We start from the raw sequence: 17,156 nt of genomic DNA on the forward strand, positions 1-17,156 counted from the left end.
TAATTCATTGTTTCTTCCTGCTTGTTTGCTTGGGTGTTGTAATCCCTGCCTGTTCCCACTGTGGGCACTGCAGTGGGGATGACAGGGTGCTGCTGATGGTGATGGTGGTTTGGGTGTTGTCCCTCCTCAGGCCCGTCTACGTCTCCACCGTTCGCCCTCAGTCCAAGCACATCGTGGTGATCGTGGACCACGGGGCCTCTGTCACAGACACTCAGCTCCAGATTGCCAAGGATGCTGCCCAGGTCATCCTCAGCTCCATAGATGAGCACGACAAGGTGAGATTTCTCCAGACAAACCCTGCTTTTCCTGGGTTTTCAGCTCTCACCCAAAGTGGGGTTTTCAGCCTCCAGAAGATCTGGGAGCTGTCTCTGAGGGGTAACAGAGCCTTGAGCTCACTCTTTCTGCTGCAGGGAAAACATTTGGGGTCTGCAGGCTGGGAAAAAAGTGAAATCCCACTGATCTAAGGCAAAATCTTGTACCTGAGCAATCTTTAAAAGCTCCTCCATCTCAGCAGATATTTCAGTGGCGGTCAACAGGAAGAGGAACCATGCTCCAAACATGACTCCTCCTCACATCCTAAACTACTTTGAGCAACTCATTTCACCTCTGGGCCTCTCTTTTTGTCTTGTGAAAGTGGAAATTATTTATTCTCCTGCAGTACTGGGGTGAGCTGAAGCATAATTAGTGTTTGGAAGATTCATAGATAATTATGATACCAGCAAAGGGCTGAAAAATCTGGGTTTGATTTTTTGCTCTGTCCCTGGTACTCATTTGACAGTGAGAAAGTCACTTAAACTGTAATTTTTTTTTCAGTACAGGCAACTGTGGACTCATAAAGTGCTTCTGTAAAAAGTCTGCAGTTTGGTCTTTTAGTAACTCTCAACTGGTGAGAGCTTGATCAGTCTCTCTGCTTGGGTTTTCTTTTGTGAGCAGGGGGAGTTTCAGTTAAATCAAATTTAAGAAAACTGATGATAATCTTTGCCTTAAGTCTTCTCATGAATAGTATGAGAAAACCACTTGTAACATGGTGCTTTTAAAGAGATTTAATGTGGTAAAGTAATCTTACAGTTCAGCAGGATTAATAGCACTTAAATTGAAGTGTCAGAAGGGTTTGTGTGAATACAGAGAATACATTTATACACCTATTCCTTGGTCAGTAGCTCAGTGGTTATAGAACCTGTTACACAGGTATCTAATTACTGCTTAATTCTGGGGCTGTCTTGCCTCAGCCATGCTTCCTAATGAAGTTTGTCACTCAGTTAATGAGTCTGATGTGTTAGATGTCATTAAGGCATAGAGGTAGCACTTGCATTAACTTACTTACAGGAAAAGCTGATGTCAGAGTCTCCTTGCTTTGACTAAAACATTAAAACAGCAAAAAGCTTTGCTGGGAGCAGTCCTTAGAGGGGTTGTTTATTTTTTTTTCATTTCTCTGTGCACTCAGCTTCTCTCTGGGCTCTCCAGGCTTTCCTGGAAATGCTCTCTGCTGATTCCCTGTCAGCTCTCCCTGGCCCACTCAGGCTGTGCCCAGAGCAGTGCATTGACCATGGTGAGGGAGCAGAGTGAAGCTGACTCTGCTGAGAAACAAAGACCCAAATCTCTTTTCCTTGAACTCCACATAATCCTTTTGAAATCTGACAGCTTTATGCCTCAAGCATTTCTTTTCCAACAATGCAGTTTTAAACCCATGGAATCTCCTCCGTTGGCTTCTCCAGTGTTGTGTGTCTGGGTGTGTAAAGATGATGCGAAGATGTGTGTTGTGTTCTCCATGCAGAACAACAGGACTCCTGGACAGCTAATCAATGTCATTAAGCAGAAGCCCCTTCATTGTTTGCATTAAGCTCTATTTATACATTCTAACACTTCTGCACAAACAATCACACATTTTTGATTGGTGCTTCTACCTTGTCCACATGCTCTGCATGCCCTTCTCAGGATATGTGATTGGTTACAGTCCAGTGCTTCAAGGCCCTCCTTTACCTAATTCTTGTAGTCTTGGCATTTTGTTTCTCAGCCTCTTCTTTCTTAATCTAGCACAATTTATGTCTTAGTAACCTTGATAATCCCACAGGCTTCTGGTAAGAATAACTAAAAAACAGTTTTGCTGGAGCACACTGTGGCCTGAGCTGTTCAAGCGCATTGCTCCACCTCCAGGGGAGGTGATCCCATGGAACATTTTCCTCGTGGAACCTCTTCCTCATGGAACCTCCTCTCTCTTCCCCACGGAATCTCTCTCTTCCCCATGGAGCCCCCTCCCCACGGAACCCCTTCCCCACGGAACCTCTCTCTTCCCCATGGAGCCCCCTCCCCACAGAGTCTGTTCCCGGCAGATCTCGGTGCTGACGGTGGCGGACGCGGTGCGCACGTGCTCCCTGGACCAGTGCTACAAGACCTTCCTGTCCCCTGCCACCAGCGAGACCAAGAGGAAGATGTCCACCTTTGTCAGCAGCATCAAGGCGTCCGACAGCTCCACGCAGCACGCCCTGGGCTTCCAGAAGGCTTTCCAGCTCCTGCGGAACACCAACAACGGCACCCGGCTCCAAGGAAGTAAGGCAGCCTCTCGTGCAGGCCGGGCTGTTCCGGGGCCTTGCCATGTTTGCTCATTCCACATCCTCACTTTGGCAGAGCCCAAGGGAGTGGAGGGTGTTCAATAGGAGCAGAAACGTGCTCCATCCCCATTTTTGTTTTAAGGAGCATTTCCTTGGGCTGCAGTCCACGTGAGGGCTGTGGGATGTGTCCAATCTCCTCATGAGGAGCTGTGGGATGTGTCCATCTCCATGAGGGGCTGTGGGATGTGTCCATTCTCCATGAGGGGCTCTTGGATGTGTCCATTCTCCACGTGAGGGGCTGTGGGATGTGTCCATTCTCCATGAGGGGCTGTTGGATGTGTCCATCTCCATGAGGGGCTGTTGGATGTGTCCATTCTCCATGAGGGGCTGTTGGATGTGTCCATTCTCCATGAGGTGCTCTTGGATGTGTCCATTCTCCACGTGAGGGCTGTTGGATGTGTCCATTCTCCATGAGGGGCTGTGGGATGTGTCCATTCTCCGTGAGGGTCTGTGGGAAGTGTCCATCTTCATGAGGTGCTCTTGGATGTGTCCATTCTCCACGTGAGGGCTGTTGGATGTGTCCATTCTCCATGAGGGGCTGTGGGATATGTCCATTCTCCATGAGGTGCTGTGGGATGTGTCCATTCTCCACGTGAGGGCTGTTGGATGTGTCCATTCTCTGTGGTGGTGTTCACAGGGGTCCCAGGATGAGGGAAGAGATGAGAATGTTGACTCCATGTTTCAGAAGGCTGGTTTATTATTTTATGATATATATTACATTAAAACTATACTAAAAGAATAGAAGAAAGGATTTTGTCAGAAGGATTGAAAACAATAGGAATGGAATGATAATAAAATCTTGTTACTGACCACACAGTCCAGACAGCTGGACTGTGATTGGCCATTAATTACAAACAACCACATGAGCCCAATCACAGATGCACCTGTTGCATTCCACAGCAGCAGATAACCATTGTTTGCATTTTGTTCCTGAGGCCTCTCAGCTTCTCAGGAGAGAAAATCCTAAGGAAAGGATTTTTCATAAAATGTGTCTGTGACAATTCTCCACGTGAGGGGCTGTGGGTTATGTCCATTCTCATTTGTGTCTCTTGCTGCCTTGCCTTTCTTTTGAACTGAAGGAGGAGAATGCAGGATTGACCTGTGTGATAGCTGAGTTATTTCCTCAGTCTGTATGGGGGGGCCTTTCCAGGAAAACTGCAGCTTCTGCAGGTTCATTTAATGAGTGCTGGCACATTTGCATAGGGATGATGTGCCTTACTGGAATCCTGGGGAAGTGGGTCCCCTTGCTTCCCAGGAAAATGAGGCTTTGAGGATACCAATTATGGGTGATGTCTTTATCCTTCCTCTCCTCAAGACTGGGGCTTTTCTGGGTGTTTTTTGTAGTGATGATGTGGCGAAAGACATGAAAAGATGGATGTGAAAGTGGGTGGCAGATTTGCTTGCCTGGAAGCTGTGGAAGGCAAACCCTGTGCCCTGGGTGCTCCTTGGGTTTGAGTAACGCTGGCAGTGCCAGGACAGGGTTGAGAAGGGAGGGAGCAGCCCATCTCCATCAGGATGCTGGGATTATGTAACTCAGTTCCCAGCCCTGGCCCTGTGCCTGCTGCAGTGAGAGCAGAGCCTGCAGTGTCCCAAAGGGCACCAGCTCAGAGGCTGTGAGAGCCAGAGAGAGAGGAAAAGGCCAGGAGTTGAAGTGCTTTGGAAAGAATGAGGAAATACCCCCCATTCCAGGTGACTTTCCCTCAGTTTATGGAATGGTGCTTTTGCTACCAAAGGCTCAGCCAGTTCCTGAGCTTCAGGCCATTGGCACAGGGAGATTTCGTGTGACTGGACAAAGGGTACGGTTGGCAAGGGCAGGATTTTACCATCCTCTGGCAAAATGATGGCAGGGGAGCAGCTCCAGAAAATGCAGAATGAACAGTGCAGGGCGGCTGCAGCTGGCTGGGATAAGATGAATTTGTCACCAGGATTTATTCCAAGAACATCAGCTGAGGAGTCTTGGAGCATCCTCCTGCATTTCCCCATCCCTGGAAGTGCCCAAGGCCAGCTTGGACAGGGCTTGGAGCACCAGGGATGGTGGGAGCTGTCCCTGCCCATGGCAGGGGTGGGATGAGATGAGCTTTAAGGTCCCTCCCAACCCAAACCATTCCAGGATTCCATGTTTTTATGTTTGGCACTGTTTTATGTTTGGAAGTTTTGACATATTCATTTTTCACTAGGTTTCATATCAAGCAACTATTTTGGGGCACAAGCACAGAAAGTTAAAATGCAAATGCTTTGGATTTAGGTTTTGTCTCCATGTGGAAGATTGTGAAGATCTAACGTGTTTATGATGAATTTCAGAATTCCTGGGGTGAGACACAATAGGTTTGAGAAGAGGATGTTTATAAAGCATGTCTCATTTTCTTGTAAATAATCTTTTCATCTTTTTAAAAAAAGAAAAACAAACCTAGCAAAAAAAAAAAAAAAAAGATCCTTCATTTCACTGTTAATTTTCTAACATCCTGTTCCCAGAGAACAATGTGTGGGTGTGTCAGGGAAGCTGTTGAGATACAGCCTCAATCCCAAATTCACACTGGCACAGCCAGAAGGGAGCTGCTGGTGTGAGGTGGGAGAATTGTGGTGTTCAACACATCTGGATTTTCTGCTCCAGGTCCCACTGCAGTCCTGCTCAGCACATTCTCATCCCACAGGGTGACAGGATGCTCCAAAAGCTGCCTGCTCTGGTCCCTCGTGCAGATTTAGGACTGGCTCTTGTTGCTCCATTTAGGCTGCAGCACCATGCCTGGCTGCAGATAAAATATCTCTGCTGTAGCCTAGGAAACACAGCAACAATTTTCCTTTAACTCCACCCAAAGCTGCTTTTATACCTGGCTTTGCTTTCTTTCCTTACAGAAAACTAAGGTAGGAATTCCCCCAAATTAACAGCACCTCCTATCAGTGTCAAAATCTGGTTCTGGCTGAAATTCTGGTCAAACCATGAGGACAAAAATGTGCAAGTGGAAGCATTGATACCTGTTTAATAAATCAGTACAGCAAATCCACCAAAAATCCAGGAGAAACAAGCAAGTTGGGATGTGACAATGCCAGCCCAGTGCTCTGCATTTCCTGTGGGTGATTTTGATCTGTATGTTCATTATAAACACAAACCACTCTCAATGCCGAGATAAATGTGATGGAACAGGTTGGGGAGTCAGCACAGGGCTGTGGATTGTTGTGTTCAAAGGCTTTGGGGCAGGACCTTGGCCAGGAGCATCCTCAGCCTGAAAAACGTGTTCCAGGCAAAGTGTGAGGGGCCAGGCCACATTCCAGAGAATGCCCAGAATTCCCAAACTTTCTGCTCTGCCCTGCTCCATGGAGGGTGTCCTGTGCAGCTCCAGGCCTTGGGATTGCAGGGGGAAAGGAGAACAGAGGGGCAGGAGAAGAAAAGTGCAGGATTTGGCCTTGCGGAGCCTTTTCCATGGAATTGGAGCAGCTGCTGGATCTGTGTGCTCCTGTCTGGAGGCAGCCAAGCTCCTCGCCTGGAGAGGAGAAGGATCCAGGGAGTCCTTAGTGCCTAAGGAGAGCTGGAGAGGGACTGGGGACAGGGATGGAGGGACAGGATACAAGGAATGGCTCCCACTGCCAGAGGGCAGGGCTGGATGGGACATTGGGAATTGGGAATTGTCCCTGGGAGGGTGGGGAGGGGCTGCTGGAATTCCCAGATTTGCTGTGGCTGCCCCTGGATCCCTGGCAGTGCCCAAGGCCAGGCTGGACAGGGCTTGGAGCACCTGGGACAGTGGGAGGTGGGACTGGATGGGGTTTAAGGTCCCTTCCATCCCAAACCATTCCAAAGCCGGAAGGTGCCTGTGGGGTTTGCTCAGGAGAGCAAGCCCCGTGCTCCTGGGGGGCCAACAGGAGTTTGGTGAGTGCCAAGAGTGAAACTTGAACCCCAAAGCTGGAATCCGTGTGGCCGCAGCGTGTTCATCCCCTGGAGGGGCTGTGGATCCCTGGGAGAAGCTGCTGTGAGCAGATTCCAGGGCTCTCAGCACAAGAGTTAAATCCTGATGCACTTTGTGCTGTGATTGTGTTTCAGATACTGACATGGTCATCATTTATCTCTCGGCTGGGATCACATCAAAAGAGTCCTCAGAAGACGATAAAAAAGCCACTCTGCGTGTCATCAACGAGGAGAACAGCTTCCTCAATAACTCAGTGATGATCCTCACTTATGCCCTCATGAATGGTGAGAGATGCTTCTGATTTCCAGGCCATAAAATTCCCTTCCTGGCACAGCACAGCTCCTTTATTAAACTCATCCCAGGGTAATTCCAGGCCTTACTGGGAGCAGTTTGTTCATGGATTTTTGGCACATTTAATCCAGAAGCTGCATCCAGATGTTGTTACTTTGTGTTTATAGCTGTGCCATTCTATCTTTGTGTATCCCAGTGCAGCTGCAGGGATATACAATATTGTGGCCTGGATTGTCCAGACTGAGGTAAATTTGTTAATTATTGCAACTGCAAACCTTCCTGGGGGCTTCCAGGGGCAGCAAGCTGGGACTAAGTGTGACTTGATCAGCCAGGGAGGGTGAATGGGAGATCAAACCAAATCCGAAATGGTAACCCAGCTTTGGTAACCTGGGAACTAACCTGAGAGTGAAGTTAAACATGAAGATCACCCACGCATTTTCCAAAAAAGCATTTTCAGCACGAAGGCAGTTTGTTGTATTACTGAAAATAGCCAAGGAAGTGAATGCTCTACCCAATGTATGATTTGGTTGTAAATTTAAATGTTCATTTGAGACTGGGGCGTGCAAAAGGCTTTGATTTGTGTGCAGGAGTTGAGCCTGGGACTTGAGTGAAGTGTGAAACTGGAATGATTCAGCTGGAGAACAAAGGCTGTTATCTGCAGGGCTGAGGATTGCTCCTGGTCCTGCCTGTGGGCGAGCCACCGTGGAGAACAAAGAGCTGTCCTGTGGATTTATGGGGCACACTGCTCTTTGCTCCCTGGGCTTTGTTTAAAGGGGGGATGTGAACAGCATGGCAAATCTTTTGCACTGTGCAACAGCAGGAGAGAGGCAATCTCTTTAAATTTGGTGTTAGTAATTAATTTTCTTCTAGCCAATCTTTAAGCACTGAAATAAAATATGGAATTTTCAGTGCTGCGATACAGAGTGTGGATCATTCCTTTGGAGCAGGGGGCAGGAGCCTGGATGGGAATGGAGCTGTTTGAGCAGTTTGCCTGTGTTGTGTGTCCCTGCAGAGGGGGTGACGGGGCTGAAGGAGCTGGCCTTCCTGCGGGACCTGGCTGAGCAGAACTCGGCCAAGTACGGCGTGCCCGACCGCAGCGCCCTGCCCGTCACCAAGGGCAGCATGATGGTCCTCAACCAGCTCAGCAACCTGGAGACCACCGTGGGCAGGTTCTACACCAACCTGCCCAACAGGATGATCGACGAGGCCGTGTTCAGCCTGCCCTTCTCGGATGAGATGGGGGATGGTGAGTGCTGCCCTTGGCTTTGGGGTAAAACCATCAGAGATCGGGTTCTCTTTGCTTTCGTGTCCCCAGATACACGTAATCCTGTGTCGTAGCTGAGATGGAGACAATGCAGATGCACTCCATTTTCAGAAGGATTGAAATTGTTTTTATTATGGCATGCACATTTTTTATACATTTTTACAAAACTCATCGGTTTACACTTTACTCATTGGTCAGGAGACAAACAAAGTGCTCATTGGAATAGTTGCAGGTTTCTCTTATTTATCCTTCTTTCTCTCTTGGTTTCTATGTCAGCAACCTTGGTAGAAAATTCTTTCAGGGGTGAACATGGATCCTCTTACCAAACTTCTCTCTGGCTCTCAGAAGTCACTGTAAAACCTGTTCCACAATCCTACAAGATTTTGGTTCTAGGTGTGTTTCCAAGCCTTGTTGTCTGTAGCATTTTCATCTGCAGGAGGTTGAGTTGTGAAAAAAGTGCTAACAAGACATGGAGTTGACAGATTTAGTTTGGATTCTTGTGGTGAAATTTGTTCCTCTGTATGAATACATAGGAACAAATAATCCATAATGTAATCTGTGGAGAGGAATTCTTTGTACTGGAGGGAGATAGGTTGGAATGGCATCCATGTCAGCCCTGTGTAAGAGCAGGATAAAAGCAGCCTTGCAAATGGCACGAGGAGAGATTGTTAATTATTGTTAATTATTGTCCCAAGCTGGCCACCCTCCCTTCTTTGGCTTCAGCACATCTGGACTGTCCTGAGACCCAAACTGAATTTAAGGCTGTCCCTGAGGAAATCTGGGTCTGAGCTTTTGCTCCCTCTCTCAGTGATCAAACTCTATTCCTGCTCTCTCCCAAAGCCATATCCAAGGGAAAATGGGAGCAGCAAAGGATTGGGAATGACACAATAGATGGGTTTGTCTTACAGGCATTTCAGAGTGTACTTAAAGGCTTGTACATGCAAATGAGTTTTATACTGGGGTGAGGGAAGAGCTACTGAGTTTCCAAGCTCAGAAAAAAGGAGTAAGAAAGTGTTGCAGAGTTCTCATCTCAGGGATGAGATCAATCCCAAACTGTTGGGTAATTATGGATATGATTCCCAGCACAGTGGCAATTCTGGGATTTAGTTAGGCAGAGATTTAATATTCTGATTATGCATTAGATGAGAAACAACTCATCCCAACTGTTGCTTTACAAGGGCAAAGTCATTTCCTTCTTCTTACATCTTATTTTTTAATGGCCCTTAATTCTGTTGAAGGAAGAGAATACTCTGTTGGCTTTTCACACAAATTTATTTTATATCTATAAGGAATCCACTTGGAGACTGACAACCTCTCAAACATCAGTTGTGGTGTGTGTTCTAATAAACTGATGAATATACTTCAGGTCACTATCAGGAACACAGGTTAATTAGAGAGAATTGCTGAGAACAGCCAGACACAACAGAAACCCTGCTGAGCTTCCCTGGCCACATTCCAGCAAGGAATAGATAGAAAATTTAATTGTGTAGCATCTCAAAATGCTCTGTTTCCTCTCAAAATAATGACCCAGAGGGTATTTCTGATGGTTTTGTGGTGTTTCTCTCCCTCCAAGGCCTGATAATGACTGTCAGTAAACCCTGCTACTTTGGGAACCTCCTGCTGGGAATTGTTGGAGTAGATGTCAACCTTGCCTACATCTTGGAAGATGTCACCTATTACCAGGACTCCTTGGGATCCTACACCTTCCTCATTGATAATAAAGGTAATTTTGACTCAGATCATCTCCTCTAGTCCCACTGAGCTCGTGAGCCACCAATTCTGAATTCTCACATTTCTGAGTAATGAGTGATAATGTTTATTAAAAGTTTAATTGCACGTTGTTGGTTAGTTCTGCCTGAATGTTGCTGGAGATTTTAGGTGGATCCATGACTTGAAACTTCTGTCCTGGGGTTCTGATTTGGAAACTCTTGCTGTGGGGATTTCCTACACCTGTGCCATCCAAGGTTTTCTGGGAAAGAGGGAAAACTGCTGTTAATGTGCTCTTTCCCTGTGATCCAGCTTATTGTATTGCTGAATATTTCAAGCTGCTTTTCATTTGCAACCACTTTGATGACGAGATTGTTTGGTCACTGCCATCCTTGCCAAAATTCTATGTAATTACTGTATATTTGTTTTTCTCTCTAAAATACCTCTCCCTGGGCCCAGTTTTGTAATGCATCCCACGTTTGGGGCTGTGTGTTTGTTTTTTAGGGTACACTCTGATGCACCCCTCCCTGACCAGGCCCTACCTGCTGTCTGAGCCTCCCCTGCACACAGACATCATCCACTACGAGAACATCCCCAAGTTCGAGCTGGTGCGCCAGAACATCCTCAGGTAAGGAATGGATGCAGCACTGGGAATATTTCTAGAGGAATTTAAGAGTATATAAGGTAAAATTCCTTTTCCTACAATATCTGGATCCTTGGAGGGATTCTTTTCCCCCGTTAGCAATTCTGGTTTGATTTTTCCTCCCAACTTTTTCAGTTGTCGTTTGTGTTGTGGTGTTTCCCAGCTGATCTGGGGAATATTCCTGCTAATCTCTCACTTCCCTGTCAGGAAGGTTTCCCACTATTTGGTCTGGGTTTTTTCTTTATGCTTTGCCTATTCTGAGAATTTTAAAGCTGAAAATGTGAGGGTACAGAAGTGCATTTGCAGCACACACACAGGCTTTCCTTCACCAAGCACAAATAAGAGTTAATTCCTTCAATTCTTATGATAATTACATAAACACACAATAGAAGGATTTTGCTGAAGTCCTAACAGTTTTGCTCAGTGTTTAATAAACTGCTGGGTGTTTTATCTGCCCCTGCAGCATTCCCTTGGGCAGCCAGATCATCACAGTTCCTGTGAACTCCTCGCTGTCCTGGCACGTCAACAAGCTGAGGGAAATCGGGAAAGAAGCCTACAATGTCAGCTATGCCTGGAAAATGGTGAGGACAACAAGTGTGGGGTGGCACAGGGGGAATTCATGGCTCTGCTGCTGTCCTTCCTTCAGTCTGGGAATGTCTGATCACTAATCTCAGCCCTGGGGTTAAAATGGAATCTGAGGTTAAACATAATCCAGGTGAATTCACCGATGCCAGCAAGAATTTGTGCCAACAAACTCAAGAAGGCACTTGTGGATCATTTCACAGTATTAAGTTAAATCCAACCTAAAGGATTAAGCTGAGCAGTTTTAAGATATTAAATCTGTCATTGTTTAACAGAAATTCACATAAGAAGCTGTCTGGAGTTGATTTTCTAAGATTGTAACAATGCATTTAATACCAAACTCCCTTTGTAGAGCAGCTGGGACACTCTAAGGTTTGCTGCTCTGGTGTAATTTAGAGTCCTTAAAACACCCAAACCAGTAAAACATGTGGTACATGCAGCACACAATTGAGAGTGGAAATAATAAAATCTTGCATTTGAGAGTTAATTTGTCTGTACTCTCCATAAAGGTAACACCAGTGTGTGTCCAGCAACTGGAAACCTGCAGCCTCTCCTCTGTTAGTGACAAAACATAACCATGAAACAGTGTTAGAATTAAAAATTATTGCTAATTAAGCAAGAAAATGAAATTCTTGTTTGGTTTTCAGGAAAAAAAAATTACAGTGTTTTTATTTTCTGTGTTAACTGTGGCAAAGTTTATTTTGTAGAACTCGGTGGTTCTGAAACACAGAAATTCTGTTCACCCCCCACCCTTTGGTTCTGTTTGGTGACGGGCTGGTGTTTTGCAGGTGCAGGACACGTCCTTCATCCTGTGTGTGGTGGTGATCCAGCCAGAAATTCCCGTGAAGCAGCTGAAGAACCTCAACACCGTCCCCAGCAGCAAGCTGCTCTACCACAGGCTGGACCTGCTGGGCCAGCCCAACGCCTGCCTGCACTTCAAGCAGCTGGCCACCCTGGGTAGGGCTCTGCCAGCCTGGCCTGGCCACCTCAGCTTGGAAACACCTCCAGGAGCCAGTGCCAGCTGTGCCCGATCCCCAGCTTGTGCCCAGCCCAGAGCTCTGAGTGCCACCTCCAGGGACGGGCACCCGAACCTCCCTGGGCAGTTCCACCCTTTCCATGGGGAAATTCCTGCTGGTGCCCTGCCTGAGCCACCCTGGCACTGTCACACCTCCTCTGTATTTCTGTAGAGTGTGGCAGCCCAGTGATGCTCCAGGGATGGGCACCCAAACCCCCCTGGGCAGTTCCACCCTTCCATGAGGAAATTCCTGCTGGTGCCCTGCCTGAGCCACCCTGGCCCTGTCACAGCTCCTGTGTGTTTCTGTAGAGTGTGGCGGCTCAAAGGAAAGCTCTTCTCACAAAACATGGGAAATACTCTTCCCTTGAGAAGGTTTTATTTCCAAGGCTGATGTTCTGATCAGGTTTTGCCTTCTCACAGCTCTCCTTGGCCACTGTGGCCTGCTCAGTGCTGAGCTCCAGGATCACAGCAGAGCCTGAGCTGAGTCCCAGGGGGATCATGGAGCTCTGCAGGGAAGGCCCACCCAGGGGTTGAATCCATAACTTTGCTGCCATCAGCGCCAGGTTTTAACCAACAGATTCACCTCCTGCAGGATGAATGAGTGAGGTGCTGCTCAGAGGAGGGGATGAATGCCCTGGGGGTCCAGCAGGGTCGCTGGCAGTGCAGTGGGAGCGTGGAGGTGTCTCACCAAGCTCAACCCAAGTCCTCTCCTGGCTCTGAAGCACCTCCCTGAGCCGTACCAGAGTAGGATAAGTCCCAGCCAGCTGTGCAGGACTCTGCTGCTCTTTTGCCCTGGATTCATGGGAGTTTTGCACTGCCAGAAGCATTGAATGCCTTCAGAGGCAGAGGCTGAGCCTGCTGGGGAGAAGGAGAGCTTCAGTGCTCTGATGGTTTCCAGACCCTCCTCACCTGCTGCAAAACTCTCAGGTTTTGATAGGCTAAAGTGGTTCTGCTCTTCCTGACTGATTTCAGACATTGCTGGGAAAAAGGGAGAATCTCCATGGCAGTTCCAGTCTGGGAAGGATGGAGAACTTAAAACCCAGAAATATCCCAAGAACAGAGGGGTTTTACATAAACATCCTACACTGCAAGCTGTAATATTTAGGTATAGCCTTGGGAGGTCCCTAAAATCTCTACTATGAGAAATTCTGAATTAAATACTTCTGCTTGTAGCAGGGTTTGAAGGTCTCATGGTGAATTAGTGGCACAATTGTGGATTTTTCTTAGCTCCTTGGAGCCTGCAGAATAGCTCAGTGAGATCAGACTGGAGTAGGGACCTGACAAACCTGTGGAAATTGCTTTGCCAGTTGTTTAAAACACAGGGATTTTTTGTTGATGTTGTTTAATGTGCTGCCTAATCATGATTATCTTATATCCAGAAAGATATAAATGGAGAATATCCCAAAAATGCAGTACTAAGCTGTCAAGTGGAAAAACTTCATGCAAAGCAAAATCTGAATATTTGCTCTGGGAAGCAGATGAGGGGCTGGAGTAGAAGTTTGGAAGTCGGGACTGCAGCACATGTGTGGGGATGTGTTTGAGAGGAATGTGACTAAAAGCAGAACACTTCACATTCTGCACTGCAGCTTCTCCTCTGGAGACCATTCCACACCGGGAATTTGGGTTCCATGGGTCACATCCTCAGAAAAGATCTTCTCAACCCTCAGCCCTGCATCATCATGATAATTTCTCTTGGTTAAAAAGGAAAAGCTGTCTGGTTTTGCAGATTTTGTGTGATGAAAGTTTGCTTTTGAGTTTGTTCTGAAAGCCACTCCAGACAGCTGCACTTTTATTGGGGAGCTCCTCTTCTGCACTTGGGATTCTCCAGATGTTCATTCTCTGGAACTGAAAATGCTCATTTTCATTTGCCTCTGGGATATCTAACCTAAACAGGGATACTTAATTTCTTCTTAAGCCCATCATTTTTTCTTAAGGGAAAACAGCTTCTGTAGTCTCACAGAAAGCAGTAATTCAGAATTATTGAGGCTTTGGGAACAAAGGCATTAAATACCAAATGACACATGGAGATCAGAGGAGGGGGCTGATGCTGTGACTTCTGTGTTTTGAGGCAAGAAGGGGAGGAATTCATGTTCAGCCTGAGTTTAGGATGAATCTCTGCTGGGAAGTGCTCTGGGTTGGGTGGAAAAATGGATGTTTGCCCTCCCTCCCAGTCCAGAGTGTCCTGCAGGAGCTGGGGGTTGTAGTTGAGATGGAGACAATACAAATACACTCCATTTCCAAAAGGCTCCAAACTGTTTTTATTATGGCATGCATGCTTTTTATACATTCTTACAAAACTCAGAAGTTTACACTTTACTCATTGGTCACGAGACAAGCAAAGTGCTCATTGGAATAGTTGCAAGTTTCTCTTATTTATCCTTCTCTCTTTCTTGGTTTCTATGTCAATAACTTTGGTAGGAAATTCTTTCAGGGGTGAACATGGATCCTCTTACCAAACTTCCCTCTGGCTCTCAGAAGTCACAGTGAAACCTGTTCCACATTTGGGCCCTTTGCGTGCTGAGGTGTGGGAGAGCAGCAGGGTCATCCCTGCCACAAGGACAGCAGGACAGGGACCCTCCCGTGGTACAAACTGCCACGTGTGCAGCTCATCACACTGAAATTCCTGGTGTTTGGTGTTTGCAGAGAGCCCCACAGTGATGCTGTCTGCAGGCAGCTTCTCCTCCCCCTACGAGCACCTGAGCCAGCCCGAGACCAAGCGGATGGTGGAGCACTACACGGCCTACCTGAGCGACAACACGCGCCTCATCGCCAACCCCGGCCTCAAGGTGGGCACAGCAATCCCACCCTGGGCTGCTCTGCAAGCCCCACATCCAGCACTTTGCACTGGGAGGGGCCTTAAAGCCCATCCCATCCCATCCCATCCCATCCCATCCCATCCCATCCCATCCCATCCCATCCCATCCCATCCCATCCCATCCCATCCCATCCCATCCCATCCCATCCCATCCCTGCCATGGCCAGCACCTGCCACTAGCCCAGGGTGCTCCTGATGCCGTGGGATTTTGGCTTTTCTGTTTTTCTGTATTTGTGATCCTGCAGTTCTTTAGTGCACAACTCTAAACTCCATATTCAGTGTGAGCTGCTGCTGTCCCATTTTGGGCAGACACAACAATTCCTCTCCAGGCCTGGCAATCAGGGACTCCTCACTGCCTCAGGCCTGAGAGATGGAAACAAAAATGAGTTGGGGGGAGCAAACTTGGGGTGAATGAATTCATTACCTGAAGCTGTAATTGGCACATTAACCCCCAATATGCAAATGGACCGAACTTATACAAATATGAAAAATGTGACCCATGGTCCATTTTTGGCTGTAGCCCCTGGGGGGGCTTTGTCTGCCCAAGATGTACCTGAAGGCCCTGAGAAATGTAAACAAAAGTGAGTTAGGGGGAGCAAACTTGGGGTGAATGAATTCATTACCTGAAGCTGTAATAGGAGGATTAACCCTCAATTTGCAAATGGGCCACACTTATAAAAGTGTGCAAATTTGTGTCCCGTGGTCCATTTTGGATGTAGCCCCTTGGGGCTTTGCCCAAAATGTACTTGAAGGCCCCTCAATAAACAGAACTGCTTTTTATTCCCCTGGTTTTGTCTGGCCTGTGTTTTTAGGTAAGCCCCAAAAAAGGCATCACTCCAGCCTGGCCTTGGACACTTCCAGGCATCCAGGGGCAGCCACAGCTTCTCTGGACAAGCTCACCCTCCCAGTCTGGAATTCCTTCCCAACATCTGATTTGAGACTGGAGAGAGGAGGGGGCAGAACTTTGCTGAAACAAACCCTAGAAAAGTTAAAACCACGCTACGTTCTTAGCAGAAGCACCTTGGTCTTCCTAGGCATACAACCGAGAAATCTCTATTTTCTGTGCGAGCAGCACAATATTTACATTTACTCCAAGTTAAGCAAAGCCGCAGAGATAACACCCCCAACATTTCACTCGAATAATCTGCTTGGAATGTGTGGTGTGAGAAGCCTTGAACCAAGTAATTGAGCCGGGATGATCCCCGGTGGCTCTCGGGGAAGCTTTTATTATCTCGCCATGCGAGTGCTGCCGGAGCCCCGCCAGCTCTGCCTTTGTTTTGCAGTTCTCTGTCAGGAATGAAGTAATGGCAACCAGTCACGGCACGGATGAATGGATGACCCAGATGGAGATCAGCGGCCTCAACAGTTACATTGTCAGGCGTTACATAGCAACCCCCAATGGGGTGCTGCGCATCTACCCCGGCTCCCTCATGGACAAAGCATTTGATCCCACCAGGAGACAATGGTGAGTTTTTCAGGGTCCCTTCTGCAAAAGCTTTGAATCATCTCCCAGGGCAAGGAGGGAAATGTTTAAGAGTTGATTTCGTAGAGTTGGTTTCGTTTTTGGAGTTGATTTTGTAGCCTGTGGGTTGTTTGTTGTTTTGGTTTGCTCTTTTTTTTTTTTTTTAAATTTAGTTTAAAATGTTTTCAGCATGGGGAAAAAGCTCAGAGCCTAAACACAGTTCAAACTTTTTTTGGTTTTAACTTCGGGCCTTTTTATTTTGTGGGATAGTTGGTGTTTCATAGCCCAGCTATGGCAGATGGGGACATAAATATTCAGAAAATGAGCATCCCCTTCAGGGATTAGCTAACTCAGGAGTGTTTGAGCTCCTTGGGCCCTTTCTGGTTGTTCATATCTGCGCCTTTTTGTTTGTTTACTGTGGCTTTCCTCACTGCTTTCAAGGAAGGATTAATTATGCAGCAGCATCTGATTTGGGTGGAGGGCTGGGGACATTCCAGCTGGGAGCAGCTCTGGGTGTGCTCCGAAGCCTGGGATCCGTGGGAAGGAGCCAGCCAGGTGCTGCCACACTGGGAAAGACACAGATCCCAACCCTGTGGCTCTGCAGTGCTCCTGGCAGCTCTCCTGCCCCCTGTTTTCCTAAGATTTGTTGTGTTATGGGAAGAAGGTGCAAGTGGGAATAAAGCAGAATTGGGTTAAACTGCTTGTGGGTCAGTGCTCTGGGTAGGGAGAAGCAAAGTGGTCACTTTTTCTTACATAAAAGTGTTGCCAAAAGTTTTATCAACTTTGCTATGACCGGTTTACCAACTCTCCAATGACTGTGGCTCATTTTATGCTGATGGGAGTTTTAAGAGGTTGTAATTTATACTCTC

At 47.2% G+C, this 17,156-nt stretch overlaps 1 protein-coding gene across 1 annotated transcript in view; it reads left to right on the top strand.

The window, feature by feature from the left end:
- The window catches only part of CACHD1 (cache domain containing 1), an 89,471-nt gene that overhangs the window by 57,101 nt on the left and 15,214 nt on the right, over positions 1-17,156 (top strand). Inside the window, exons 6-15 of the mRNA XM_063166277.1 lie at positions 131-275; positions 2,331-2,547; positions 6,643-6,792; positions 7,812-8,045; positions 9,637-9,786; positions 10,275-10,398; positions 10,877-10,994; positions 11,784-11,952; positions 14,654-14,796; positions 16,109-16,290. Of these exons, the coding sequence (XP_063022347.1) occupies positions 131-275; positions 2,331-2,547; positions 6,643-6,792; positions 7,812-8,045; positions 9,637-9,786; positions 10,275-10,398; positions 10,877-10,994; positions 11,784-11,952; positions 14,654-14,796; positions 16,109-16,290 (1,632 nt within the window). The remainder of the gene's footprint in view (positions 1-130; positions 276-2,330; positions 2,548-6,642; positions 6,793-7,811; positions 8,046-9,636; positions 9,787-10,274; positions 10,399-10,876; positions 10,995-11,783; positions 11,953-14,653; positions 14,797-16,108; positions 16,291-17,156) is intronic.

Source organism: Melospiza melodia, chromosome 11, assembly GCF_035770615.1.
Source record: "Melospiza melodia melodia isolate bMelMel2 chromosome 11, bMelMel2.pri, whole genome shotgun sequence".
Taxonomy (NCBI): Eukaryota; Metazoa; Chordata; class Aves; order Passeriformes; family Passerellidae; genus Melospiza; species Melospiza melodia.